Here is a 27,723-nt window from a genome sequence, read left to right as displayed (position 1 = left end):
TGTTTGTAGAATCCAGAGACTGTGGAGAGTACAGCTAAATTGGTCCTTGTGAGTGTGCAGTGTGTGAGAGTGTCACCTGTGAACACGGGCGTGTGCACGCGTGTGAGGGGTTGTGACCTCAAGGGAGGCAGGATCGAGAAGCCTGAGCAGCCTGACTGGTGGCCTGTGTGTCCCCATCAGGCAGCCCGGAACTGGGCCTAGCTGGGCCGCGTCCCTGAGGTATCTCACCCCTGCAGGGGAGAAGGAAGGGGTACATTTCCATTAGAAGAGGGGGAATGGATTTTGGCTCCACTGACCGGCCATTTGTTTTGGTAACCCCAAGACCTGCAAGGCGCATGGCACAAAGTCTAAGTGTGTTGGTTTCTCAGTTGTGTCCGACTCTGCCACCCCATGGACTGTGGCCCGCCAGGCTCCTCTGTCCATGGGATTCTCCAGGCAAGAATACGGAGTGGGTTGCCATTCCCTTCTCCAGAGATCTTCCCAAGCCAGGGATTGAACCTGGGTCTTCTGCTTTGCAGGCAGATTCTTAACCATTTGAACCACTAGGGAAGCCCAAGTGCCGCTTAGTAAATCCTTGTGAATGAGTGAGTGGTGCCCAAGTTTCAGGAGACCTGCTGGCCGTCTGACCCATCCTGCCCAGTGACAGCTTGGGGGCTGGGGCTGCGAGGAGAGGAGATGCCCCAGATACAGCCCTTGTCCCAGGGACAGGGAGGGACCTGGGTGGTTTAGGGGGAACCCTCTAGGCTTTTTCTCCACTTACTGCGTCTTTCCTGAAGCCCAGTCTCACACAGACACACCAACTTGTTCAGCCCCAGGCTGGGCTGTCGCCCTGCTTGCATCCCCGACATGCTCCATCACTTTCTGATTCCAAGGCTTCTTGTGGCTTCCGTGATGCCAACGTCCAGTCTAGCCGAGCTCTTCCTTGGCCCTGAGGCTGCCCCAGGTGGCGCACGTCGGAGATGGTTCACTGTCTAGATGCAGTTAGCCCGTACTAGGGTATGTGGTGAACCCCAGTGGCACGTCCCACAAAACACTTTCTCTGTGGTCACCCTGTCCTCGCCAGGCCCTCTCCCACTCTGCAGAGCTCTGCTGCGCTGGCTCCGGGATACAGGCCTGAGGGTGGACCCGGGACCAGGCCATCTGGCAGTTAGCCTGGTTCACGCTTGGATACATTGACATGATAGCAGTGAGGCTGGGATAGTCCATTTTTGTGCGGAGAGAAGTGCTCCCTCCTTCCCTCCACAAAGTGCATCAAAGGAAACCTGAAGTCCCTACCCCACGTCCCCTAAAATAGAAGGCGCACGAGAACCTTTCAGAGGGAAAGGCTTCCTTGTTTGGGCTAGGGAAGGATTTGGAGAAATACATTGTTCTAAAATAATAACCCTGGATCGGATGTGCAAGGTTCTGGGCAAGTGCAGACCCAGCTGAATCATCGTCCTGGGGCTCGTGTTTCTTAAAAATAAACCCCCTTGCTATATTCTAATTATAGCCGGGGGAGCACTTGGAAGGGCCTCTCCACAATAGCTCCCCCAGCTTTGGCCCTGAGACGAGCTGGCGAGGACTGAGCCGTTATTTCTGGCTGGGCTCCCAGGCAGGTGGCAGGCTGCGATAACCCACTTGTGCCCTTCGCCAGGCCAGGAAATTCAGCCAGTGTTGCCATGAAAGAAAAGGGGTTCGCCTTGCAGACGGTTGGCCAGGAATCTCAGTTTCTGCCAGTGTTGTTCAGCCGCTCAGTCGTGTCTGACTCTTTGCGACCCCATGGACTGTAGCACGCCAGGCCTCCCTGTCCTTCACCAACCCCCAGAGTTTACTCAAACTCATGTCCATTGAGTTGGTGATGCCATCCAACCATCTCATCCTCTGTTGTCCCTTTGTCCCGCCTTCAATCTTTCCCAGCATCTGGGTCTTTTCCAATGAGTCAGTTCTTCGCGTCAGGTGACCAAAGTATTGGAGCTTCAGCTTCAGCATCCATCCTTCCAATGAATATTCAGGGTTGATTTTGTTTAGGATTGACTGGTTTGATCTTCTTGGAATCCAAGGGACTCTCCAGAGTCTTCTCCAGCACCACAGTTCTGCCAGTGTTAGCCTTTTTTCCTTCGCCCCTGTGTTCTGGGCTGTTGTGGGAGGCATGAGGGTGGGGATACAGAGGAAGGAGACAACTTAGTCCCTTTCCTTTGGAAGGCCCCACGCTGTCTGTTGTTGCAGAACCAAATTCAGCTGTACAGGTAGGCAGTTTCCCCAAGTGACCTTCGAAGATAAGGTGAAGCCTCTCCTATATACAGAAGACAAAAAAAAAATCTTCCAGTCAATTCTTAAAATGTTTGTGCATGGTAGCTTGAATTCTGGCTTAGGACTTTGTTAAAATAAAAATATTCCATCACAAACGTACCATAATGAAATGCAATGTAGGAGATGAGAGTTTGATCCCTGGGTCAGGAAGATCCCCTGGAGACGGAAATGGCAATCCACTCCAGCGTTCTTGCCTGGGAAATCCCTGGGACAGAGGAGCCTGGCAGGCTATAGCCCATGGGATCGTAAAGAGTAGGACCCAACTTAGATTAAAACCAGCAAAGGAATTAGACCGGAGTTTATTGAGAGGTACAGGATATTCAGCAGTGCGGATTCGCAGGTGGAGTTACTTGATCCCTTCTCTACAGTTGTTTGCAGACTGTGAGGCAGACTCAAGAATTATGAACCTTTGGGGTTCTTTAACCTAGTGGACCCCAACCTTTTTGGCACCAGGGAAGTTTCATGGAAGACAGTTTTTCCGTGGAGCGGGGTGAGGTGGGGCTGGTTCAGGCAGTAATGTGAGTGGTGGGGAGCAGCGGGTGGCTCCCTGCTGTGTGGCCTGGTTCCTAACAGGAGTTGGGGACCTGCTCCAGCGATGTGCAGAAGGAAATGACAGAGCATGCGGAGCAAGGGGCGGTGCGTTGTGGGGCGATCTAGTCAGAAAATACTTCACAGGGGAGGTGGCATCTGGGTTGGTCCTTGAAGGGATGAGCAGAGACATGGGGGAGGCATTCCAGGAGCCAGGATGCAGAGACAGGAGTGGCCTGACGTCTTCCTCAGATGCTTGGGAGGATGCTCTGTGTGGGGGGGCAGGAGACCGAGGGTCAAGGTCATCACATCTTGGTTAAGGTCATCTGCTTTTGATTCTGGAGGAGAGTTCTGGTTTCTACCTCTTGCTAACCACGTGACTTTGAGCACATTTCCTGACTTTCATGGCCTCTCTTTCTTCCTGTCAGATGGATGGTAACAGTATCAGCCCCGTAAGGCCGTGGTGGGAATGAATTCACCCGTGTAAACCCCTTAGAACAATGCTTGGTACACAGTAAATGCCTAATAAATAAAGCTATTTATAGTGGTGGTTCCTCAGCACCTGGGGGCGTGGGGAACTGGCGGAAGTGCTAAGGAAAGGTTTAGAAAAAGGAGGCCAAAGGACCCCAAGGCAAAGTGCATCTGTTTTTAAGGATGCTGAGAGCAGAAAGTGGGAAAGATAAAGGGAGAAGTTTCCAGAACATAGAAACTTGAAAAAAAGGTGAAAATTCTCTTCCTTGCGGCTGAGAGGCTTCAAGATTCAAGAGGAAGCCAGGAGAGTGGCCAAGAAGTGGCTTCAGAGCAGGTGGCGTCCGAGTGGCCCATGCTTGTGGCCCGTTGCTGCCGTGACCCCAGGGAAGACCTCGTTTCGGGGTCAGTGGGTGGGGTTTGTTCATTTCTTGACCTTCCCTGTTGCCTGTCCTGCCGCGGACTTTGCAGCAGGTGCTATTGGTCGCAGAAATGAGGAAAAGAAAATAGGCGAGTGTGGGTTTATCCGAGCCCCTGAGAAACATTAGGAAGCTAGGGTCTTACTAGCTTCCATCTCACATATGAAGGGCAGGCAGCACCTTTAGAGTTTCAGGAAGAGAGGTGTGACTTGGTGTTGAGGAATATGCCAGGACAGGGAGGAAGCTTGTGCAGGAAAGGCTCGGAAAAGTGGGGCGAGTTGATTGGTAAGTGCTGCGAGGACCATGGAGCAAGGGGTTCTCTCGTTAAAGCACGAGGAACTGCTTAACCTTGGGAGGCAGCGGGAGATCTCAGAGCCGCCGCGGCTCAGGGCCCAAGTAGTGAGCGAGGTCCCAGGGGAGAAGACAGACTCTTAGAGATGGGTTTCTGGACTTCATTTTGGGTGTGGCTGCTTCTCTGAAAGGATTCTGGAGCACTTGCTTGAACTTGTTCTTATTCCGCATGCTAATAACGCAACACCATTACTAGCATCGTGTCTGAATCAGCTGCTAACTAGTGAGTTAATGGCTTCCCGATGACTCAGATGGTAAAGAATCTGCCTTCAATGCAGGAGACCCATGTTCGATCCCTGAGTTGGGAAGATCCCCTGGAGGAGGGAATGGCTACCCGCTCGTTTTTAAAATGGAGAAAAACATTGTGAGATAAATCCTGAGAATGCTTAGGCATGATCTTATGTCGGGAAGTCTCCCACGAAGTAGCTTTAATGTAGACAGACGATGCGCTTCTGAAGGACTTCTTTGCCCAGCTTGAAGTACTTTCTCGTATGTCTCCCGTAAATGCTTGAGTGCAGTGTCATACTGCAAAGTACATGAGAAAACATATTACATTTAGGGAAGAGAGGCGATTTGCCTTGGAATGATTTTCCACATGGACATGCTTTTTCAGATGAATTCTGAAAGATTCATCCTAAATTTATACCCTCAAGCCTGGAATAGAGATGGAGAATGTCTATGAGAACCTGAGTCACCCCAGACATCTTGGAGGTGCTGGGCTTCCCCAGGGCACTGAGGAAGCCAAGGTTTCTAGAATTTGGTTCAGGTGCTTGGTTCTGTTATAGTCTAACTTCAGATTCTTGCAAGGGTTATAGATACGTGTCAGAAGTTACAGTGTGACCAAATTCAGGCTTGAAGTTAAATTAAACCAACTCATTCAGCAACCTATGTATTTTGTTTTGAACTCTACCTTGAAAACCTGTTAAAAGGCTCCTTAAAACCTATAAAGGCGGACTTCAGAACAAGAAGCAGAGTTGGGAGCTAGGCCTGGCATGTGGTGGGGGGTGGGGTGGGGTGTGCTGTGTGTGTGGAAATACCGAAAGGGTAGAGGGCCCTGACAACAAGGCTAAATGATCTTTCTGTACCCCCTCCCCTCTCCCCAACTATCTTTCTTTTACCCGTAGGCCTGCACTGCCTGAAAAGAAGGTGGCTGACGTCAGCACTCTGAACGAAGTGGGCTATCAGATCAGGATTTAGGCTGGCCGTACCGCAGCCACAGGGCTTCTATGGTGCTTCTCTCTGCACTTTACCCAGCATCTTCAGGAGGAACTGCAACTATTTATTGAGAACTGGGGAATTTTATTTTTAAGGATTCACTTGGAAGTAGACTCTGAGTGGCTGGTAACAAAAAAAAAAAAAAAATTCATGAAGGGACAACCATGAAAAGGCTGTGATAGACCCCACTGGGGTTGGACTGTCCCCCTCACTCCAGATAGAAAGGCTAAGACCATAACTGTAGTTTTTTATATTTTCCCATTTACCTACTTTCTTTTACTTGCTTTGAACATTATGCCTCACTAGTAGTCCGTGTTCATGAAGCCCTCCCCCCTCCCACTTTTGATACAGTAAGGTAACTCAATCAGTATTAATGTCTTTTTCAGCAATAACAGAGGCAAAGATTGGTGGGTTTTTTTTTTAAGCAGTCAATATTACCTCAGCATCTTGACATCAGATATGCAAGCGTAATGGTGGGTTGTTTTTTTAATTCTATTTGTATTGTTTCCCCAGTATTTCCCATGGGGATCTCCACAAGGTCTGGAATTTTTTTCCTGGTGCACATGTGATGAGATTTTAGGTATTATATGCAAGTGTTTTACTTAAAGAGCACTGAAATTCTTCTGGCAATACGGGAAATCATTTTCAGGATCTTGGAGTTACTACTTTCTTAATCTTTCTTACAGCATTCACTGACAGCAGCTTTTGTTCTTTCAAAACAAAACAAAAAAGCACGCTCAGAAGCCAGTCTGTGTTCTGTCACTAACATTTAAACTTTGCAGACTCCAGTGAAAAGCACATGAGGTCATGTACTGTTACCCAAATTCAGCAGTATTGCAATTACCTCTGACAATAACACCCTCAGACACAGGCCGAGAGAGAATCAGTAGGTTTTGAGAACTAGATAACCTTTCTGTTCACATTTCACCTGAGTTTTAAACTCTGAGTCAGGCCTTGGTTCTGAAGGACTCACTGTTGGTAGGTAGGTGTTCTGACGTCTTATATTAAGACCAAACATGGCATGATGTGATTCTTTGCCAGTACCGTTTTTAGGTACCACTTCATAACGTTTAGGAACTGGTATTGGGAAATGCAGTGAATTGGAGAAGCAGAACCTGTTTTTTAAACGGAAAAGCCTTCGGGTATGGTGTTACACCTTAAAGTGTGATGCTCTCCATGGGGCAGGGTATGAGTATCTGGCCTGCATATGGCAGTTACAGTGAACTTCTGCTGCAGACCACACAGAATAACTGGCATACCAAGTCCGTGTGTTATCAAGAGTACAGCTTCGACTTCACTTGTTTGATCTTAGCAACCATGCCAACTCATGAGACCAAACAGCGTATTTTAAGTAGAAGTCTGTTAGTCAACAAAAGTGTTATTTCAGTCTTGGGGCCTCCCTCTCTGGCTTTCTTTACCTGAAGGTGATTTTGGGAAGGGAGTAAAAAAATAAGAATCTGCTCATTCAGATTCTTTACCTCTGAGGGCGACATGGGAAGGAAAAAGACTCTATCCTTCAGCCATGTGCAGCTGAGCTCACTATCGGTGTTATTAATGGAAAGTACTTTCCTTGAAAAAAGAAGTCGAATGTCCTTTACATGAAAAAGGACCAAGTCAGTCCAATCTACGTCTCAGATTAGATTAAAACAGTTAAACACATTCAGGACTTAACCACTTTTAAGAATAGTACTATCAGTAGAATTGGAAATGAGTTATTTTAACCTTCTCAAGACAAACCCATTTACAGCCTCCTGGCCACATGTATTTAGATGTTTGGAGTAGTCCGAGAATCATTTCATTTTCATTCTAAAATACGGACTTAGCTCTCTAGATGAAATATAATCATGTTTATCAATCTGAAAGTTTATTATATCCAATAAGTAGACTACTTATAGTATTGATATAATACTGCAGTCATTCTAAGGGCTTGGAATAGGATTTTCCAAGTATTAAGTACTGTCCAGTCTAAAATATGGAGTGTCAATATTTGCATATCCTTGTCTCCCACAGAATGGGGAGACAATATGTTTCTAATATGCTGATGTCTAAGCCTTAAAACTGCCAACTGGCTTGAAGATTCAATTAGTAACCTGATTTCTTCCACACTCACTTCTTGATTTTAAGATTCATTTCCCCAAAGCAAGAGTTAGTCAACAGAAACATGAAAATAAGTCAAAATGTTCTTAGTTGTTACTCTTATTTTTATTGCCTATAGAGTATGTTAATTTCTAAAAGACACAAGAAAAGTACCAAACTCCTATATTCTAGTGAACTGATAATAAGGTAAGAAAAAAAAAATGACATAATTTACCCCACAGAATTGATTTTAAATCTGGTTATAATTCAAAAGATAAAAACCATGAAATGATTTGAAATCTAGTTTTTAAAAAAAGTTAATGCAAAAGAAATTTTATGCTTAAGCCATTGTGATAATACATGCAAAGTTTAAATGAATGACAGAAATCTTGATTCTAGACTACATGTTGTGCTGTTTTGAGTACACTTTTATTTCAGAAAGTGATATTTAGTATTTTCTATACACTCTGAAATCATGAGCATTTCACTTTTTCTAAGTCAGTTATTTCATAAGGATTTTATTAATAGATATTGGTAAATAGAACTTTGGAGATCTTAATTCCGTATTCTTACTATACCCGAGGCTTTTGTAAGCTCTAGTTTTATGTACAACCTTGTACAGTTTTTTTGACATACAATTCAGAATCTTGTTTATTCTCTTGGACTTTGTTCTGGCCAATACATTTTTTTTTAGATCTCTTAAGAAAAACTGTGACTGTTTTAGTGGGTATTTTTCTAAGTAAATGAAAACTTGTATAATGGTATTTTAGAGAATGCCAGATAAGTGCATGTTTCAATTTAATGTTTTTCTCATCACTTGTATGTTTATACACAGCATGGGACTTTGAATAAAATCATCCTGGAAACTCAAGGATTGTTTTCCTTCTGAAAATATAAATGGTGTGATTTTTTTCCTTATTCTTATTATATACTTGTTCTAGTAAACTAATTTCACTCTCACCCTTGTCTTCTTCCACAATTTTCAGATTCTGTATTAAATTTATCTCTATTTTGGTGTATCTTTTTTTTTTTTATAAATTTTAAAATCTTTAATTCTTACATGTGTTCCCAAACATGAATATTTTGGTGTATCTTAATTCACTTATTGGCTTCCTTCTATTTTGGCATCACCCAAGGCAACAAGTGAGTTACACAGCTTACTTCATCTACCACAAAACCTTCAGGCACAAATGTACTAGTACAATAATTTATTAGGTAACTTACATGGACGAAGTGCAAATGACTTGACAAAGTGAATGTTTTTCCAACCTTTTGAACTCTGGATCTCTAACTTAAAGACAATTTTAAACACACCTACTGATATCAAAAGCTAGAGTAAAATCAAAATTTCATTACTGCAATTCTGCAATGTATCCCTTTCCATTTAAAACCTGGATAGCACAGCAGGTGAGACAGGGAGATTTGGTTTCGGCAGTTAACCAAATTTAATTGCTTTTGGCAGGTAAATACAAGGCTCCAACAGTTACTAACTCTTCTGATCAAACAAAGTAAAGACAAGTGGACAGTTAATTTTAGTGGAGCTTTAAAAGCCTGTGAGAAAGTTACAAAGGACTCCCTGGCCTCCAGCACACATAATAATACTTCATTCTATAAGGTAAAGCAGAAAGCAATTTTATGGGATTAATTCAAAGTGACACACATGAAAAGGGCCTAAAATCACAATATATTAATCAGGATACAAAAAATTAAGTTTTCAGAGGTTTTCAGGGATGTTCGTTTATCAAGAATACCTATATATAAAGTTAGTTGTTTACAAATTCATACAACACAACATAGTTATCCATTAATCTTCATTTTTCTTTCCCTAATACTAAAAAGGATAAATATACTATCTGCTGTTATCATTTGCTGATGACAATATCTGCTTATCAGAACATGTAATACTTTGAAAACTGTTACTACAAAATGTGGAAAATCCTAGAACTATATGGTTAATACTGGTTAAGTTAAAAAAAGTGACACAATAAACAGAAGTATTTCTATAACACTATTAACTTTTACTAGGGAAATCCTTATAACCCACATGCTTTTGGGGGGTATTTATCTGGTTTATTTTTTAATAACTAGTAAATATACTTCAGTAGAAAAAGTCCGAGCTTATAAAGTAACTACTGCTGCTAATTTAAAATGAAGCATTCTATTCAGAAAACCCACTATAAAAAACTTTTATAATTCAGCATAATTCAATATAAAATTACTTAGTAAAAATGGACATAGTTCTTTGATCCCAATTCTAGAAAAGAGTAAATTTTCCCTTAGGTTTTAAAATGTTTGATTCAAACACTCACTAACAGCCAACTGCAGGATTTTTCAGACCCACTCTTAACCGCTTTATAAAAAAGACCAGCACCATCTCACACTACTGAATCATGATTTAAAAAAAAAAAGACAAAAACCCAAACATTATAGAAACGACAACAGTTACACCAAACAGTTAACATCAACTATTAGAGAGTCTTAGGTCTCCAAGTTGCTATCTCCCCTCTAGAGTTCTGCTGGCTTCCTCTTATTTCTGAGGCAAATAAAAAGAATCTTATAGCTGCCACTTTGTTCCAAATACAAGTTTCCTAATAAAGTAAATTTCTACAGGATTGGTTAAGTAAAGTAAAATCTTTCCTTCAATCCAGAATCTTTTCTTCAAACTAAAAAAAAAAAAAAAATTACTAGGGAAACCCAAGGCATGACCCCAGTCCCTGCTCTCTCAGGCACCCTGTACAGTCCACTACAGGATTGAGAGTGGGCTTGTCCAAAACACCTCAGCCTACTAGTTATGGTGACCTACATTTTCCCCATAAAATGCAGGCACATTGCATGGCTCAGGATGGTAATAAAAGGGATTAAGCAACTTGTACAGTTCTAAAAAGCACTGTCAAGCCCCATCAAAGACAAACTAAAACAGTTAGATATTGTGAACAACCCAATGATTTCTGAGATGAATGAGTTAAGACTCAACAGACATGATCCTTGTGATGAAATCAGGCCTTCTAGAAGGGAATGAATTGTGGTTTGCAAGAACTCAAAAGATATTTTGGATCCACTGTAAAGCTTGCTAAAAACACAAAATTTTTTTCCTAAGAGAACTAAAGAAGTTGCGCCGTATTTAAAAATCACTGTCAATTTTACTAGGATTTAGAATAGATATTTACAGCTTTTTTTGCAATGAACAGCATTTAGATCTCACTTGTCAGGAAAATATTTTTTCATTATTAAAAAAGAAAAGTGTAAACTTGTTTCTTCTGTTACCTGTTTCAAACATTAAACATAAACCTCTTCAGAAATTTCATAGCGTAAAAATAAATAAACATGCAAACTCTTAAGAACAACTTTACATTCTTGGGGGGGGGGGGAAACAGGAAAGCAAAGTATATATGTAATCAAGAGTCAGAGTTCAAGTCTGAATTTAGCCAATAAAGGCAAATGATCTGAAGAGTTATTTTCATTTGGAAGTCCATTAACAGTCCATAAGTCTTGTTCTGTAAGAAGTGACAGTCTGGCTAGAAGTTTCAAGCCACCAACCAAAGCAACTTCAGCTCCTACATTAAAAAAGCACATACATATTTAGAGAAACAACAGGTTGTGAATTGACCACAGAAGTCTTTAAAACAAGAAAAAATGATATGTAATTTGACACTGCCCTGGAAATCTAATATGAAACAGTTTAAAATATGGTTAGTTTTTTATTGAGTTATAACCTAATTATGGAGAGAAGGCAATGGCACCCCACTCTAGTACTCTTGCCTGGAAAATCCCATGGACGGGGGAGCCTGGTAGGCTGCAGTTTCATGGGGTCACTAAGAATCAGACACGACTGATCGACTTCACTTTCATGCATTGGAGAAGGACATGGCAACCCACTCCAGTGTTCTTGCCTGGAGAATCCCAGGGACAGAGGAGCCTGGTAGGAGGCCATCTATGGGGTCGCACAGTCGGACACGAGCAGCAGCAGCAACCTAATTATAACTCTTAAACAAACAGCAGTCTCAGATGTTTGTTTTCCTATTTCAGATTTTTAAAATTTCAAGTTCTACAAATAATCTTTAGAAGAAAATATCAATGTAACACGTAAGAATGTTAACAGTAATTTGAGATTGCCAACTACCTAAGAAATTCCCCCATCAACTTTTCTGTAATTGTATAAAACTGAAAGAGTAAGCCACATCTAAGTAGGACATTTATGAAGTGACTGCAGAATAAATTAGTATACTTTGGTCCCAGAGAGTCAGTACCCACAGAAGCGGAATAAAAGACAGGCTCTTCATGTTAACATTGGAGATGCTGGTTCATGGCACACTCCTGCCATCTAGTGGATATATACAGTATGACAACTACCAGAACTAAATTACAAATTCAAAGCAGCAAGGTTATTTTGTAGAGTTGATCTAATGGAGAGGAGTTGGCCATCTCCTGAGTGTTACTAGTAAGGTTATTTTTGGAGAGAAAGAAAAAAACAGAAGGGAAAACTGGGAAAGAAAAGTAGCATTGAAAAAAATAAAAAGGAAGAGAAAAAAGAGGAAAATCAGAAAACAAACTAGCTGCCCACATTTAGGATTTTCAGTTTTCTGAATACTTTTTTGACTCCTGGTTCCCTGGTGTAAAGAATCTGCCTGCAATGCAGGAGACCCAGGTTCAATCCCTGGGTCTTTTCCAAGATCCCCTGGAAAAGGGAACAACAACCCACTCCAGTATTGTTGCCTGGAGAATCCCATGGACAGAAGAGCCTGATGGACTAGTCCATGGGGTTGTTAAAGAGTCAGAGACGACTGAGCAACTCCACTTTCACTACTTTAAACCTCACTTTCTTCTCCACGTTAAATCCTTTGACCAATATTTAATACCTTGTTTTCAATGAATCATACAAGGCAAAGTGTTTTATCACCTTTGCTTTTTGAAAACACACTTTTCAGACTTCTCTTTCCAGAAAGAACCAATATTCCAGGGTCAACATGACAAACTGTCAGCTGTTGGCAGTCAGGCAAGGCCCTACAGTGAAGGCGGCAGACCTTAGTAAAGTTTAAGTGCAAAACTGCATGATGCTGCTGTCGCAAGAAAAACAACAAACCTGTGGTGAATAAAGGCGAAAGGCAATATCAAAGATCTCTAAAGTAACTCAAAAGCTGGCTGGGATTGGAGGCTGCAGCTGAGGACGTAATTCACCAGGAATCTGCTCTGACGTATTTCACGGCCTCCATCTTTTGCAAGTGATACACTAATTTACTCAGATATATTACCAATCTGCCAAATATATTACCAGTTTTAAAATATTTTTAATTTCTAAATTGAGAACTTCATACAGATGTTTGGCTTTCTCAGCTTCAGCCCTGAAGTTTTTAGTTACTGTGTTCTCAAGCAGAAGTTTAAGATGACACGTATTCTTTACCTGGCTGCTCAGCAACACCTTCCTTTTCAGCAGAATAGAAAATATAATCCACAGTTATGGCACTTCGGGAATGACAGGTGGTCACTTCTGGGATTCCAGTGTCAGGAAAATAATGTGAATAAACAGATGACAAGCTGAAATGGTGCTGTAAATTTGAAGATAACCTAAATTGAAGGGAAAAAAAGAGTAGCATCCATCAAGCTTTTAATGATTTGTATAATTCCTCCTACTTAAAGCACTTTTTCAAATTTCCAGGCAAAATCAGACATTAGGACAATGTTTATTTAATTAGACCATATCACAATCTCACATTTCTTTACTCATGCAATGATATCCAAAATCCATTAACAGGGGTATAATATGTGGGGTGGGGTGAGGGAGCTCAATAATTAACATACTAATGTGATTTTTAAAATTAATTATAACACATTTGAGAGCCTCCACTTACTAATGAACACATATTCTAAAACAATTTGTAAGTTTTTTGCTGCTCCTAAGAAAGAAAATTAAAGTGGCCTTTAGGAATACTATTTAGAACTGACAGACTTTTGATGTCACAGGGGCCATATTTTTCCATGGTTATCCTTGCTATGGTATGTGAGATAATTTTGTACTGCATCTTAAAACAGCTTCTATATAATGGCTTACATTTACCCCATTCTTCAAATACACATGATGTCACAGGCAAAAGATTTAATAATCATCCCCATTAACACATCATGAATTTTAAGGATATTTTAAGTCACAAAACAAAACAAAATTTAAAAGAAATTTTTTGTTCATCCAACACACATTTATCAAACATCTCCTAAGTCCCAGGCACTATCTCTTCTTAAGTGCTAAGGATACACTGATAAAGATTTTGCCCTGATTTTAAAGAGCTCATAGGTCAATAAGTACAGGTAATTGCTTCAAATCGCTCTACTGCCAAGTTTTAGAAACTTTTTATGTCTGAGGACTTATATTTACAATATTATCAAATGTAAAATAGGTCTACTGCAAACTGTTCTTACTACTAACATTTTAGTTTACAGATACAAGTATGCATATAAAGACACTATTTTAAAGATATAAGTAGCTTTTCTTATACGCTATTTTGTTATAAAAAGATTTTAGAATTACTCAAAACTAAGTATTTGCTAATAAGAGTAGCCTTTTTAATAATCTCACTCAGGGAAGTTTCTACTGTAAAAGGTTTAAAATTTTAAAATAAATTTTAATTTTTTAAAATTGCTCTTTTCTTACTAGTTCTTATATATATTTTCCCAAAACAAGAGATACAAAATATAATAAGACTGAGAAGAAGGCAGACAAAAATGAGAGGTGATTCTGAAATTTAAATGTTAAAACAAAAGTCAAAGCTATAGAAGAGTCATACTATGAAATAATCAAGACATTTTGAGAATCTCCTAAGACATAAATGTAAGTCTCCATCCTGTTGTATTAAATATATGTTTTTCAATCACAGCCCTAAGCATCCATGATTCTTTAATAAAAAGAAATCCAGGCATCTTTACCTGGCTACCTATGACAACCTTTCCCTGTAGTTTAAGAGATAAGTTTAGGTAATTATCTTTTCTACAGCCATATTCTTTTTTTGGATCAATTCTCCTATAGATTTATTATTGAGATCCAGTAAGCAGTTAAAGGAGGCTAAAGAGTCTCTTGAAATCTGAAAGATATTTTTCTGTGATCTTCATCTTTGTTTAAATACATAATAGCAATAAATGTTAGTGGGTTCAGGTCCATGGACAAATTGTTTCTATAAACAACAATGCTTAAACACTTACTGTATGTCAAACACTGAGTTTTACATGATTTGTCTCATCTAGTTCTCACAACAACCCAAATTATAAAGAAACTGAACCTTTTAAAAATGTTAGATTTCTTGCTTAAAATCACACAGCTAAAGAGCAGCAAAGTTAGGGTAAGAACTCAAGTCTGCTTGACTTAAGAGCCAGCGTTCTTCACCAGCACAAATTATCATCAGCTTTTTAACCAAGTGATTTTTGAGGAATGATTTCTTCACTCAACTAGAGTCAGCAAATGTCTACTGCTGCTTTCCAGAACTCACTTTTCAGCTGTTTCCAGGACCTCTGATTTGTCCAGCTCTGTTTGCGTCAGATCACCATCTGTAAGAACAAAGAGAAGCTTATTAATACTATCAGTGTCTTGTTCTATTTTCACTCTCGGAACAGTATTTAAGGCATTCTAGTTTAGATAGATGCCTCGTTAAATAGTTCATCCCAGAATCTGTATTATGGTGGTCTCCAGAATTTGCAAAAATAAAACACAAACATGTCCAAAGCAACATGCAAGTAATTCATGCAAAAGTAATTTTGGAAGTTGATTTTCAAAAAGGTAATCAGAGTTCTTGAAAAAAAAAAAAGTGAACTCTATGCTTTTATATATGAATATACATCTCTGAGATGTTATCCCTTTAAAAATTTAGTTTTATGCCTTCAAAGGGAACACTATTATCAAGAAGACTGCCAAAATGGATTGCAAACACTTACCTGGCTTTTCTACTTTTGGTACCTGCTGTACCTCATACACACAGTTCTGTGAGATACCTAGGTTTGGGGGCCAAATTGGAATAGATAAAATTCTTTGTCCCCGTGAAGACTGTTCCTGGCCAGATACCTAAACAAAATTTCAACAGGTATCTTAGGTAAATAGATTTTAAATTATGTACTGAAAAGTTTATTTCTTAAAATAAAAGGAAACCCAAGAATGGTAAATATTATCCTTTATTCATTATATCATTCATGGTTGTAAAATTTTGCTCAAATACAGTCCAGAAAACATTATTACTTCCATAAAAATGGTAATCTTTTCCTATGCATGTTTTTCTCAAATTTGGAAATCTAAATGATCTATAGCTTTGGACTAATACTGCTCCTCCTTTTTTTTACTACCTGCATTATAGTTCCTGTTATATAAAATACTAAGAAAGATCAACTCATAAAATTTTAAACTATCATCCAAAACTCAGTGGTGAGGGCTTATTTTGGTTAAATGTACTGAAGAGGAAATGATCTGAACTAAGCAGAAGAAAAGAACAATAAAAATAAAAACATGGGATAAATTATACTCTGCTAAAGAACTGAAATATTTATCCTTATGTAAAGGAAAATTTATATAATAAGCAAATATTAAATTACTGTTTTTCCAACTCTTTGGCCCACAGCCAGCATTCAAAACGCTATTCTGCACCTGTGAGCTCCTTATTTATGAAGCACTCATGTCTGTCAAAGGTTTTATTTTCCTTCATCACCCCCATTCTGAATTTTTTGTTGGCTCCTACTTCCTCCAAGCAGAATGTTGTCACAAATAGATGGAAAAGTGAATTAAATCCAGTGAATATAATTACTTATGAGTAGCTATGGATCATCACTGCAGCCTGGTAAAGTGAGGGTACTGGTTCATCTGAGGTTTTCAAACGGCTCTGGGATGAGTTTACAAGGTAAAGCTCTGTCCTCGCTTTACAATGAAGACAGAGACCCACACCCACCTCCTAGTAAGAAGGAATGCACTTACCTTTCCTATGGCGAGTCCTTCATAATTCAATTTTCCTTCCTTAATAAAACTATAGAGTGGAGAACCAGGAACAGAATTGAAGTCCCCACACATAACAATGGGGCAGAAGCTGCCGTCTTTCTGATGGGCAACACTGGAAATCTCTGCCAGAAGCATTGCCAATTGGGTCAGTTTAATGTCACCTCGCCTTGGATTATACAACAGATGTGTGTTAGCTACACAGATGGCAGGGGAGGCAGCACTTGGAATCTTGGGTTGCAAGAGCAACACTAATCCAACATTGTCTCTGTCCAATAGAGGAACATCACGGCGGTAGAATTCCACTGGGTTCACTGATAAGAGTGAAAATTTGGAATGTTTGAAGCAAATGGCACAGCCATCAGGTTTCCTTCCTGTCCGCATCTTGTATTCACAGTGATAACCTGTAAGAAAGAAAAAAATTCTTAACAAAGATGACTGTTTTTTTATATATATATGAAAGTAACAGAACTGTGTTTTGCCACACTTGCAAAAAATAATAAATATGGCAAAACAAAATTCTAATTTTTGGACAATGTTTGCGAGCGAAGTCTCTTAGCCGTGTCCGACTCTTTGACACCCCATGGACTATAGCCTACCAGGCTCCTCTGTCTGTGGGATTTTCCAGGCAAGAATACTGGAGTGGGTTGCCATTTCCGTCTCCAGATCTTCCCGACTCATGGACCAAACCTGGGTCTCCCGCATGGCAGGCAGACGCTTTGCCCTCTGAGCACCACAGAAGCCCGGACAATGTTTACCAAAGTGTATTTTTAAAAATATTAGTAAGGTAGGATGTTAAAAACTGTTGGAATCAAAAAAGTCTACTTCTGGGTCAAACAGATTTTTTTTTACCGGCAGACTGCAGTGTTACATACGTGTGTGTTATCACACTCTCATTTCCATCCTAACAAAAGTCAGAGTCAAGGCAAAGACAACGACCTTATAGCAATCTGCCCCCTCTCTCCCGAGCCCAGATCTCTTACCTTTTGGCCTCTAACTCTTCCCTGCTTGTTCCACTCCACACACAGCAGTTTGTCTTGCCTCAAGGCACTCCAACCTTCTCTTAGCCATCTCCACCAGCTGGAATGCTCCAGCCACCACTTGTTCCTTCACCTCCTTTAGGTCTTTACTCAAAAATTGCTTTCTCTAGTCATTTTGTTTAAAACGGAAAACTGACCCATTTCCCCCTTCCTATGTTTTTCTCCAGAAAACTCTCATTACCTGAGGTACTATCTACTTGTTTGTTCAATTTATTCTTGGCCTTTCTCCACCAGCACATATGCTCCGCAAGGATAGAGACCTGTTATCTGTTCTGCTCACTGCTGTGTCCCCACTGCCTTCAATAGTGCACGGTGCAGACACTCAAAAACATACGTGCTGAATGAATGAACGCAACGCAGGCAGCATTTCTCAGAGATGACCTGTTTCTAAAGGTATTCATTCAATTACGCACCGCGGACATAGGTGTTATAAAATGACGAACTAGATACAATGGTCCCTAATCTCACGGAACTCAGAATCTTAGGAGTCTGCTGCTGCTGCTGCTAAGTTGCTTCAGTCATGTCCGACTCTGTGTGACCCCATAGACGGCAGCCCACCAGGCTCCCCCGTCCCTGGGATTCTCCAGGCAAGAACACTGGAGTGGGTTGCCATGGGCAAAGACTAGAAATGTAGCTATGAAGAGATTCTTGCACACCTTTCCATTTGAATTAAAATATGTATCAACTCAAAAGTTCCCATTTGAAATACTTCAATCTTTTCTTGATCTCTTAAAATGGGTATTAAGCTGTTTTTCAAAATTAAGATTTTTAGTTCAAATATACCACACACCTTTGTTAGCAAGCTATGTTTTAACAACTCATTAAGTAAATCTGGCTAAAATAAAAGTTACATTTGTACCCAATGATTCCAAACTTGGCCTGATCTCAGTTCCATAATGATCTTCTTGAACTTCTTGCAAACAAAGTACCTTAGAAGAAAAAATGGCTTGAATTAACACAAAAAAATACAAATATGAATTTTCTGGTGCTTTTGTTTTAAAATGAGGTTTCTAAAATTTTAAAAAACCTGATGAAACCTGAAATAATTTTTTCTTGTATAAATCTATCAAATTAACGTCTCCAAATTTGATCAGTCCCCAAAACCATGACCTTTACTCACATGAATCCCTCTTATTATCCAAAACTGGTATTCCCCAAAGGAAATATTTATAATTTATATGCTGGTCAATGTTAACATAGTTTATTATTTTTAAGAAAGTTATCTGAGAGCACATGATTAAAATCAATGTTAATATAATTTATATTCTGGAATATTTTTCCTGAATTTACAAGTTCATTCATACTAAATCCTTCTAGTCTTTTGAATGCTATCATCTAAATTAATTTTTGCATGAATTATTAAAATTTTCAATCAAAGGAAGTATTTACTGAATACTTAATATGGTACCAGTCCCTGTCTCAAACCTGATTGATACTTAAAACTTTTTGGATCTCTTCTGAAAAGTTATATAATCATTTATATCAACAACCATTAGCAAGTTATGCCTCCAAAGTTATAATACCCTATTCAAAGCTGTTTCATCATCTTATCTATTAAAAAAAATTGGGGGCAGGGGCCACACTGTGGCTTGTGGGATCTTAGTTCCCCGACCAGGAATGGAACTCGAGCCGTGGGCGTGTTAAGCACAGAGTTCTAGCCACTGGACTGCTAGGGAATCCACCTATAACTATATAGGCCTTCCCTTCTCACTTCACAAACAAAAGGGATAAAAAACCATTTAGTTCAGAAATGAATCCAACTTTTCCTTATATGAAGAATTCTGATGATATTTTACACTTACATCTGCATCAAAGTGTTTAATTTCTTTCAGAATATTGGGAAACCTAAAACTCCAGTGTAATACCGGCCGCCGGCAGTGTTTATAAAGGTGTGAATTGTCTTCCAGTAAATCTTGTGAAAGTATATTATAGGACATCACTGAAAAGTCAAACTTGTTCTCACTGTCTTCACATATGGGATCAACATTTTCGTCTCCTAGGATCTTCGTGTTTTCTTTATTATGGTTACATATATATTCCCAATGCCGCTGTATTGTGCCTGTTAAAATATATTAGACAAAATACAGAGAATTAATAAAAAACAGATCATATATTTTCCTGCATGTTAAGTATTTTTTGCCTTTTAAAAATTCTTATAAGCAATGAACAGAATGTTTTCCCTTAGAAAATGATACTGTAGCACCTCATGACTAGAAATGGTTGTCAAATTGTTTACAAAAACCATGAAATGATACACTGCCTGATCCAAGAGGCACAAACATGTTTAAGAGGGTTCAGGAAGTCATTCTGGAGGCTCTGAGTGTGTGTCAACAAAGCTAAGACTACACAGGGGTCATGGCTTCTCACTTCCCCATGGTTATGACATGGATTTGCCACAGACATGCTCAGCAACTTCACAGCCAGGATAATATACTTGTATGGCACAGCTGGTCTTTCAACAAGATAATTTCACACTGCATTTTTTCGTCTACTAGTACAACAAGATCATCAAATGCTTAACTATGTTCCTGAGACAATTCATCTGAGAAATCCGGTTTAGACGTGAATGAAGGGTATAAAATGACAGTAAATGGAAGCAGTATTTACTGGAAGAATGCTAACGAAATAAACAAAAGAACTATTTTTAATGCACGCTAAAGCAGAAGTTAAATGTAACATAGCTATACAATGCTAGTAAATGATAATTCCTGATTGACAAACTTAGCATGCAACAATCAGGAATGTGTGACAGTTTATATTCCGCAAAAATACCACGTACACTGAAAAAGTATCGAGAACAAGATGAAACAGCAAGAGATTCTGAAATTACAAGCAGTCTTTGATTTAGACATGTTACTTAAAAAAATACATATATACACACATACATATATGTATCTACAGATACATAAACACAGTACCATATATATGTATAAATACTCATAGGCAACACACATACTCCTTCGATCTTCCTCTCCCCATCAATAAAGAGGATACTCTTACTGTCATGAAAGCCATAAAGACAAACGTGGAACTTTTTAGAGAATCTATAAGCTTAAAAGGGAAAAACAAGAATTGGGATGAACTTGGGAAACAAAAAGATTTGAAGATGGACTTTCAAGCACAATTAGATGATATGAGAAAATCTCAGCCCTAGATATCTCCCTTTTCCTGTAAGGCTTTCATTTCACTGATTTAGAATCCCTGCTGCTGCTGCTGCTGCTAAGTTGCTCCAGTCATGTCCGACTCTGTGCGACCCCACAGACGGCAGCCCACCAGGTTCCCTGTCCCTGGGATTCTTCAGGCAAGAACACTGGAGTGGGTTGCCATTTCCTTCTCCAATGCATGAAAGTGAAAAGGGAAAGTGAAGTTGCTCAGCTGTGTCCGACTCTTTGCGACCCCATGGACTCAGCCTACCAGGCTCCTCTATCCATGGGATTTTTCAGGCAAGAGTACTGGAGTGGGTTGCCATTGCCTTCTCCTTGGAATCCCTAAATTTCTCCAATTAAAAATTAAATAAAAAATAAACTGAGGAAGAGTATTCTAAACATGGGGGGAAAAGACTACAAGGAAATATACCACTATTTTTAAGAGTAATTATCTCTGATAGGAAGGACTGTGAAAGATTTCTCCCAATCTTCTGCAACTATGATATATTTACAGAATATCAACACACTCTAGAGGGGTGGGGGAACTAGCTGCAGGCAGTCAAAAGGTACAAACTTTCAGTTATAAGAAAAATAAGTAATAGGGATGTGATGCACAACATGGCAAATTTAATTAACACTGTAGCATGTTCTATATGAAGGTTGTTTTAAATTCTAAAAGCTCACATTACATACAAAATATTTCTTTCCCCTTTCTTTTGTGTCTCTTTGGGATGATGGAGGTTCACAAAACTTATTGTGGTAATCCTTCCATGATGTAGTAAGCTAAATCATTATGCTGTTCACCTTAAACTTAGACTGCTGGTAATGTCAGTTATAGCTCAAAAAAGGTGAAAGAAAAAAAAGTATCAGTACACTCTAGAAATGTTAATGAAGTAAAAATTTTAAGTGACTTTAATCTAAAAGCTGATATCTGTTGCACTGATATCTGCAGCACTGAAGGAACAGGAAGTCTGACCAGAGGACAGAAGAAGGTAATTTTTATGAATAGCGAGGTCTGAGTGGAACAGGGGAGTTGTGGTCCTAGGAGCCTGAGGAGAAAGGTAAAAATGATGAAGGAAAGAAAACCAAATTAAGAAAAGCATTCAACTATCACATAATTTAGCCCAGTGCTTATCCTATGCCCAGGAAAGAGAAGGAAACTATCCCTTATCCTTCACTGAATATGGAGAATCCTACTCCTAAATGCCTTTATTTGGGGGGGGCTCCAAAATCACTGCAGATGGTGATTGCAGCCATGAAATTAAAAGACACTTACTCCTTGGAAAAAAGTTATGACCAACCTAGATAGCATATTAAAAAGCAGAGACATTACTTTGTCAACGAAGGTCTGTCTAGTCAAGGCTTTGGTTTTTCCAGTGGTCATGTATGGATGTGAGAGTTGGACTGTGAAGAAAGCTGAGCACAGAAGAATTGATGCTTTTGAACTGTGGTGTTGGAGAAGACTCTTGAGAGTCCCTTGGACTGCAAGGAGATCCAACCAGTCCATTCTAAAGGAGATCAGTCCTGGGTGTTCATTGGAAGGACTCATGTTGAAGCTGAAACTCCAACACTGTGGCCTCCTGATGCGAAGAGCTGACTCAATGGAAAAGACCCTGATGCTGGGAAAGATTGAGTATAGAAGGAGAAGGGGACGACAGAGGATGAGATGGCTGGATGGCATCACTGATTCAATGGACATGAGTTTGGGTGAACTCTGGGAGCTGGTGACGGACAGGGAGGCCTGGTTCATGGTGTCGCAAACAGTCAGAGACGACTGAGCGAATGAACTGAACCCCTAAAGGCCAGAACTAAAGCTACTGATACTGACTCTGCACAGCTACTCTGAAATTTATAACATAGTTTCTATGAGGAAAACAGAACTGATTCTTAAGAACAGATTATTGAGAACATAATTCCCTCATAAATTAGGGACTGTCTACAGTTTTAGCCACAAATCATTAAATCTTTTTATGTAAATGAGATGGAGAGGGTTCTAGTCATACAACAAAATGTTAGCTATCATCACAAACTTACAGCACTACCCTGGTGGCACCACTGCATTAAATTCATTCATGCTTTCTTATAAAATATGTATATATAATGGCATATAAAAGCATAAGATTTGTATAGCCCTGGCCATTAAGAGTTCAAACCAACTCTCTTGGCAATTCCATTTTTTTAAATAACCAAGACCACAAGATGATCAAATCAATACAGTAGCTTTCAGACTTCTACAGTCTGTATAGCCCTTTGGCATTATTTTTCATGTCCTGACCATCAACACCTGATAGGCTGGGACTGGGGCTGGGATGACGGGGTAAACACATTTCATTTGACCACATTTGCTTTGAATGAACATACAGAAATTTGTTCGAATGCTTGGGTTCCATGGAAGACAATTTGAAAACTACTGAGAGAGTGAACAGTCTTTGGCTTTCACAGACTTCACAACATAAATGCACACTACAAAAGTTTATATACCTTCCATGTCAGGAGGAACAAGGTGGTCACAGCAGAGAAGACAGATGAGTCAAAAAAAGCAAGCAATTAGGCCTGATTGGGTTTCTAGGGTGCCTAATTAAAAGGTCATAATTGGGTCACACAAATCCTTCAAACACCACTTTAAAGTGACAGGCAAGTTAGCAATGCTGTTCTCTTGATTGAAAAGTAGTATTAGTGAAATATCAGAAGTCACAAATATGGCTTAACGAAGAGCATTTTCCTTATTCACAAAACCTAGGAAGAACGGACATATAGAGAGTCAGGTTGCAATCAAAGTTTATCGGTCTGTAAATGTAATTCCCCATCCATTAAAGGGAAAACAATACCACCAGGATTTTCTGAGTACCTACTATGAAGCCAGCAATGTGTTAGGCACTTTGAATATGTCTCACTTCATCCTCCACAGGCTTTCAAAGCAGGCATTATTTTACACTAGGAAACCAAGGAGCAGAGAGGTTCGTAACCTGTCCAAACTCACACAGTTAGTGGTGGAGCAGAATGAGCGCAGGAGTGTTTCCTAAGCCCATGCCTGGGGTCACTACACCACGTCCCCACCTGAGAGCCCACCAGATTTACAAAAGGCTAAACAGAAGCGGAATGTGTTAACCTGATGAACAATGAATACATGAATGAGCAGCCATCTCATGTCCTCATACAGCCTCAGATGATGGGTTGTTCTTAGGAACCTCATTTTAATGATTCTAAATGTACCTTTCAATCATTCAAATACTTGTTTACAAACACATTGGTGGTTAAGCGCTATACAAATAGATTGCCACTTCTTCTGAGTAATTAGAATTTCTACTTAAATGTGTAGTAGAAGTCCTACTTAGAAGAGTTCTAACTAATCTAGCTCTTACTCCCAGGTGAGACTCGCTCTGAACACCTTTCTTTGACAAACTTATGTCCGCTCCCTGCCAGTTAACACCCACACAGCCTATTTCTAAGTATCTTCAGAGGAATGATCTTCATCGACAACTGTAGCTCAGTAAGAATGACAATTCCAAATTTACTTAGACTACTCATGTATCCTTTCGGAGGAGGGCAGGGCTGGAAGCACAGAGAGTCTGGTGAATTGCTGAGAGTAAAAAGAACAGGAGAAAAATAGAAATAACCAAGATAGCTAGAAAAAACTGTCTTAAAGTTGAATAAGATGTAGTTAAAAGATAAACTTCCCAAAGACTTTTGATTATGTCTAAAGACCCATCATGAGAAATATAAATTTAACAAGCTAAAATCAGATTCCATAAGAAAATATTTTTCACTTATGATTGTTTCTATTTAAGGAAATTCTTTCGTCTTATAACAACACTAACATTAAAAATGAAAACATAATGTTTTTTTAATGTATCTGTGAAATCTCAAGAATACATGTTATCAATTTCTAAGAAATCTAAGAATCTTTGTTTCCAAAACACTGAATTTTAAAATTATTCTTAATGTTTCCATCTGGTTCTCCATTGTTTTCCAACTTTATATGAAGAGTGACTTTTATTTTTACTGCCAGAAATACACAATTAATTGAAGATTTTTTTTAAAAGACTTAATTTAAAAAAATAATTTCCGTTTTCCTAACAGAAAAGTACTGGTTAAAAGTAAAACAAACACCTCTAAAACCTGCAGGAGGTTTTCTTAAAGATTAAATATGAAAAATTTCAATTATGCTATGGCTTATGTCTATTTCTCCACCAAGATAAATGTCACCTTTACCTTGGTGTTTTCTTCGTTTTGATGAAGGCTCATCTCCCTCAGAGTTCATGATGTAACTAGAGAGATGAATCAAAGAAGTCTGGCTCAGGCTGTCAGGCCTCCAGTTCCAGTACTGAAACGGAGCTCTAGACTCAAACAAACAAGGTGGTCTCCAATTTAGTGAGAAATGCCTACTACTGAAGTATGGGTAAGGAGCGCGAGAATAATGTCCAGGCCACCTCATACAACTAGAAATATGTCTGTTCCAGCAACACTTTTGCAGATTCTCCCACGGTGTAGTCCAGTCTCTGCCCAGACTCTTCTGGTGGTGGGGTAACATGGGGTATCTAAAAGAAATAAATACACTCCTTGAGGCACCACTTTTTGTTCAGCTATATAGCACACAGAATCTAAATCTGTTTCCTCAAGGGAAGGTAATGTCTAATATTTAAAATCTGACTTCTCAGTCTGAAGGATTTCACTGCTTGTGGCAATACCTCAAAATGCTCCCTAAACAACTATGAATGGTATTCTAAACACTTAACAGAGAATCCACCAGCCTCCCCAAGTACCAGATAAACTTCTAAAAGTCCACACAATTCAACTAAGAGATAAACCAATCACCAAACTGTATTGAGTAGCTTTCTAGCATCTAATAAAACCTAATGGACAAATAAAACCCACAGCACTCATAATACTTAAATACAGAACACAGAAGCTGACTATAATAAAAGTGAATCTCTCTAACCTGGGTTTGGAGTAAAAATATGTTTCTGAACAACTTTTTTATACCAAGGTTTTATTTTCCAAACATCTTTATAGCTAAGAAAACAAAAGCCTATCACTACTTCACGAAACTACCTACCTCTCCTGCTAATCAGTACACAATTTATTTTTCCATGCTACTTTTTTCTCTTTTAAGCTCGCTCCTCCTTGAGGGAAATGAAAAAGAATTACTTACTATAAATTCACCAACACTCCAAACCCAATAGCACCAATTATCTGATACCAATTATATGATAGGCTCTATCATGAAAAATGTCTCTGAAATAGTGTTATCATTATTTTGAATAGATATATTGCTCTCAGGCTCTCTTATAAAACAATGCAACTCAAGCACTAAAACACTATTCTGGCAAATAGCTACAATCCTGAGAAAGACTCCTCCTGTCCTCCAGAATTCATTAAAGCTATATTTCCAAGTCAGTGTCAATAATGTCCACTTTCATCACCAAGGGAATTTTGTTTAAATTGTATTTACTGTTACTTGACTTTTTATATTTGTTTCACCAGCATTTACATTTTTATATAAATTTATTGAGCAGTTTACCCTTTCTCAAATTGCTCTCTAAACTCAACATAATTGTAAACTTTTAAAGGCATGACATGGGTAAGTCTATCCTGTTTTGTGACAAGTCTGAAAGCCATTGAGATTTGGAGAAAAGCCATACACTTTCCATCCCAATAAGCTACCGTATTCTAATATAATATTTGTACTACAAAACTTATTCGCTGTATTTGTAGTTACTTATACAGACTTTTTATTTTCTCTTAAATTGATGGGCTCCTTTGGGGCCAGAGCACCCTAATTCCTTTTAATCTGGGTCTCTTCCCAAGTGCCTAGCACAGTGCGTGGCACACAGCTGGTACTCAGGAAACGCTGCCTACGAACAGTAAAGTCCCCAAACTACAGGAGTCAAAACCTGATCCCCGTAACTGATGTAAAAACTGAGACGGTGCTGTATTTCCCACGTGTGATAATACACCAGTCAGTTTCATATGATACACAATTAAATAATACCTAAGCATTTATTTTAAAGTGTATTAGAAAAAAAAATCAGTGTATCAAAGCCAGCAACTCATGGATACTACTTAGAAAGGCGCTAATGTGGGCAGCACCTCTTGAAGTGCTTTTTATTCAAAGATAAGTCAATTTCACAAGTAAATTATCCGGTAGTATCGATGTGGAACGAGAATTTGGTAATCATGGTAAAAGGTTGGGATCCCAGGGGAGGGGAAGGGAAAAGTTTGCGAGGCATCCACACACCAACAGAGCAGCCCCTGGGCGTGTGCAGCAGGCGCGCGCCTCCCGGGGGTCAGGCCGCCCCGAACCCGCGGCGAACGGCGGCCTCGCTAGCTGACCCGCAGCTCCCCGCCCGGGGCTCCGCGGGGCTGGGGGAGGAGGCCGGGCACCCGGAGGCTCGGGCTGGGTTACGGGAAGTGGGCCGGGGCTCCGAGGCCAGCCCGGCCCGGGGAAGCACGAGCCCGGCCCTCGGCCGACGCGTTCGGCGCTTCGGGCCCGCGCTGCGCGGGCCGCGCGCCGGGTTTACCTATCCCTCAGGGTCTCCAGAGGTCTGTCCCGGCGGCATCGCGGCCCGGACCCTCTTCCGCTGCCAACCCCGACACCCCAGCCCGCCCCGCCCCGGTTCCCCCGGGCCGCCCGCTCCCGCCCCCGGGCCGCCCGCCCCTCCCTCTTCCCTCCCGCCACCCAGCCCTACTGACCGGCCTCTCCCCACCACACAGCGGCCGTAGCCCCTCCTCACACAGCGCCACGCTTCCATCTTTCCACTCCGCGGCTCCCGGTCACGACGTCCACCTCTACGGCCGATTTGGCGGCGTCAAGCACCAGGGGCTCCCCATCACTAGACGCGGGGCCTCGCGGCCCGACTGCAAAGCATGCCGGGAAGCTCGATCTTGCCCGCGGCCAAGTCCCCATCTTGCGCTGCAAAAGTCGCCGAATTGTCTCGGCGCCAAATTGTGTTCAAGAAGCATGCGCAGAGCCTGTGAAGCCGGCGCAGCCATTTCTGAATAGGGCGAAACAGCCGACTCGGGTGTTCAAGAGACGGGAAATTAACTAAGAGCTGAGAACAGCTTGATTAAAGATGATGGGAGGGTTCACTGCAGTTGGGTTTCCCAGGTGGCGCTAATAGTAAAGAAACACACCCCACCCCTGCCAATGCCGGAGACTGAAGAGACGTCGGTTAGATCCCTGGGTGGGGAAGATCCCCTGGAGGAGGGCATGGCAACCCACTCCAGTATTCTTG

At 40.3% G+C, this 27,723-nt stretch overlaps 2 protein-coding genes across 5 annotated transcripts in view; one reads left to right on the top strand and one right to left on the bottom strand.

Annotated features, from left to right (window-relative positions):
- VASH2 (vasohibin 2) overlaps positions 1–5,289 on the top strand; it is a 37,397-nt gene extending 32,108 nt beyond the window's left edge. For both annotated transcript variants that reach the window (XM_068986426.1, XM_068986425.1), the window contains one exon: positions 5,180–5,289. In XM_068986426.1, the coding sequence (XP_068842527.1) occupies positions 5,180–5,252 (73 nt within the window). In that variant the 3' untranslated portion in view covers positions 5,253–5,289. The remainder of the gene's footprint in view (positions 1–5,179) is intronic.
- Positions 5,290–8,587: 3,298 nt separating this feature from the next.
- On the bottom strand, positions 8,588–27,300 carry ANGEL2 (angel homolog 2). 3 transcript variants are annotated; one of them, XM_068986032.1, is made up of 9 exons: positions 27,182–27,240; positions 24,701–25,026; positions 19,145–19,401; positions 18,202–18,271; positions 16,285–16,706; positions 15,261–15,387; positions 14,819–14,876; positions 12,745–12,908; positions 8,588–10,900 (listed from the first exon to the last, which is right to left on the bottom strand). In XM_068986032.1, exons 1-9 carry the CDS (start codon positions 27,238–27,240, stop codon positions 10,749–10,751), a joined length of 1,635 nt encoding a protein of 544 aa, XP_068842133.1. In that variant the 3' UTR covers positions 8,588–10,748. The 3 variants fall into 3 exon arrangements, with proteins under 3 accessions (XP_068842133.1, XP_068842134.1, XP_068842135.1); XM_068986033.1 differs by lacking the exon at positions 27,182–27,240 and adding an exon at positions 27,010–27,058; XM_068986034.1 differs by lacking the exon at positions 24,701–25,026 and having other exon boundaries at positions 27,182–27,300.
- Between the last annotated feature and the right edge of the window lie 423 nt (positions 27,301–27,723).

The sequence above is a fragment of the Capricornis sumatraensis genome, chromosome 14 (assembly GCF_032405125.1).
Source record: "Capricornis sumatraensis isolate serow.1 chromosome 14, serow.2, whole genome shotgun sequence".
NCBI classification, from domain to species: domain Eukaryota; kingdom Metazoa; phylum Chordata; class Mammalia; order Artiodactyla; family Bovidae; genus Capricornis; species Capricornis sumatraensis.
The sequence above is the reverse complement of the archived record's forward strand: the minus strand, read 5'-3'. Positions and strand labels throughout refer to the sequence as shown.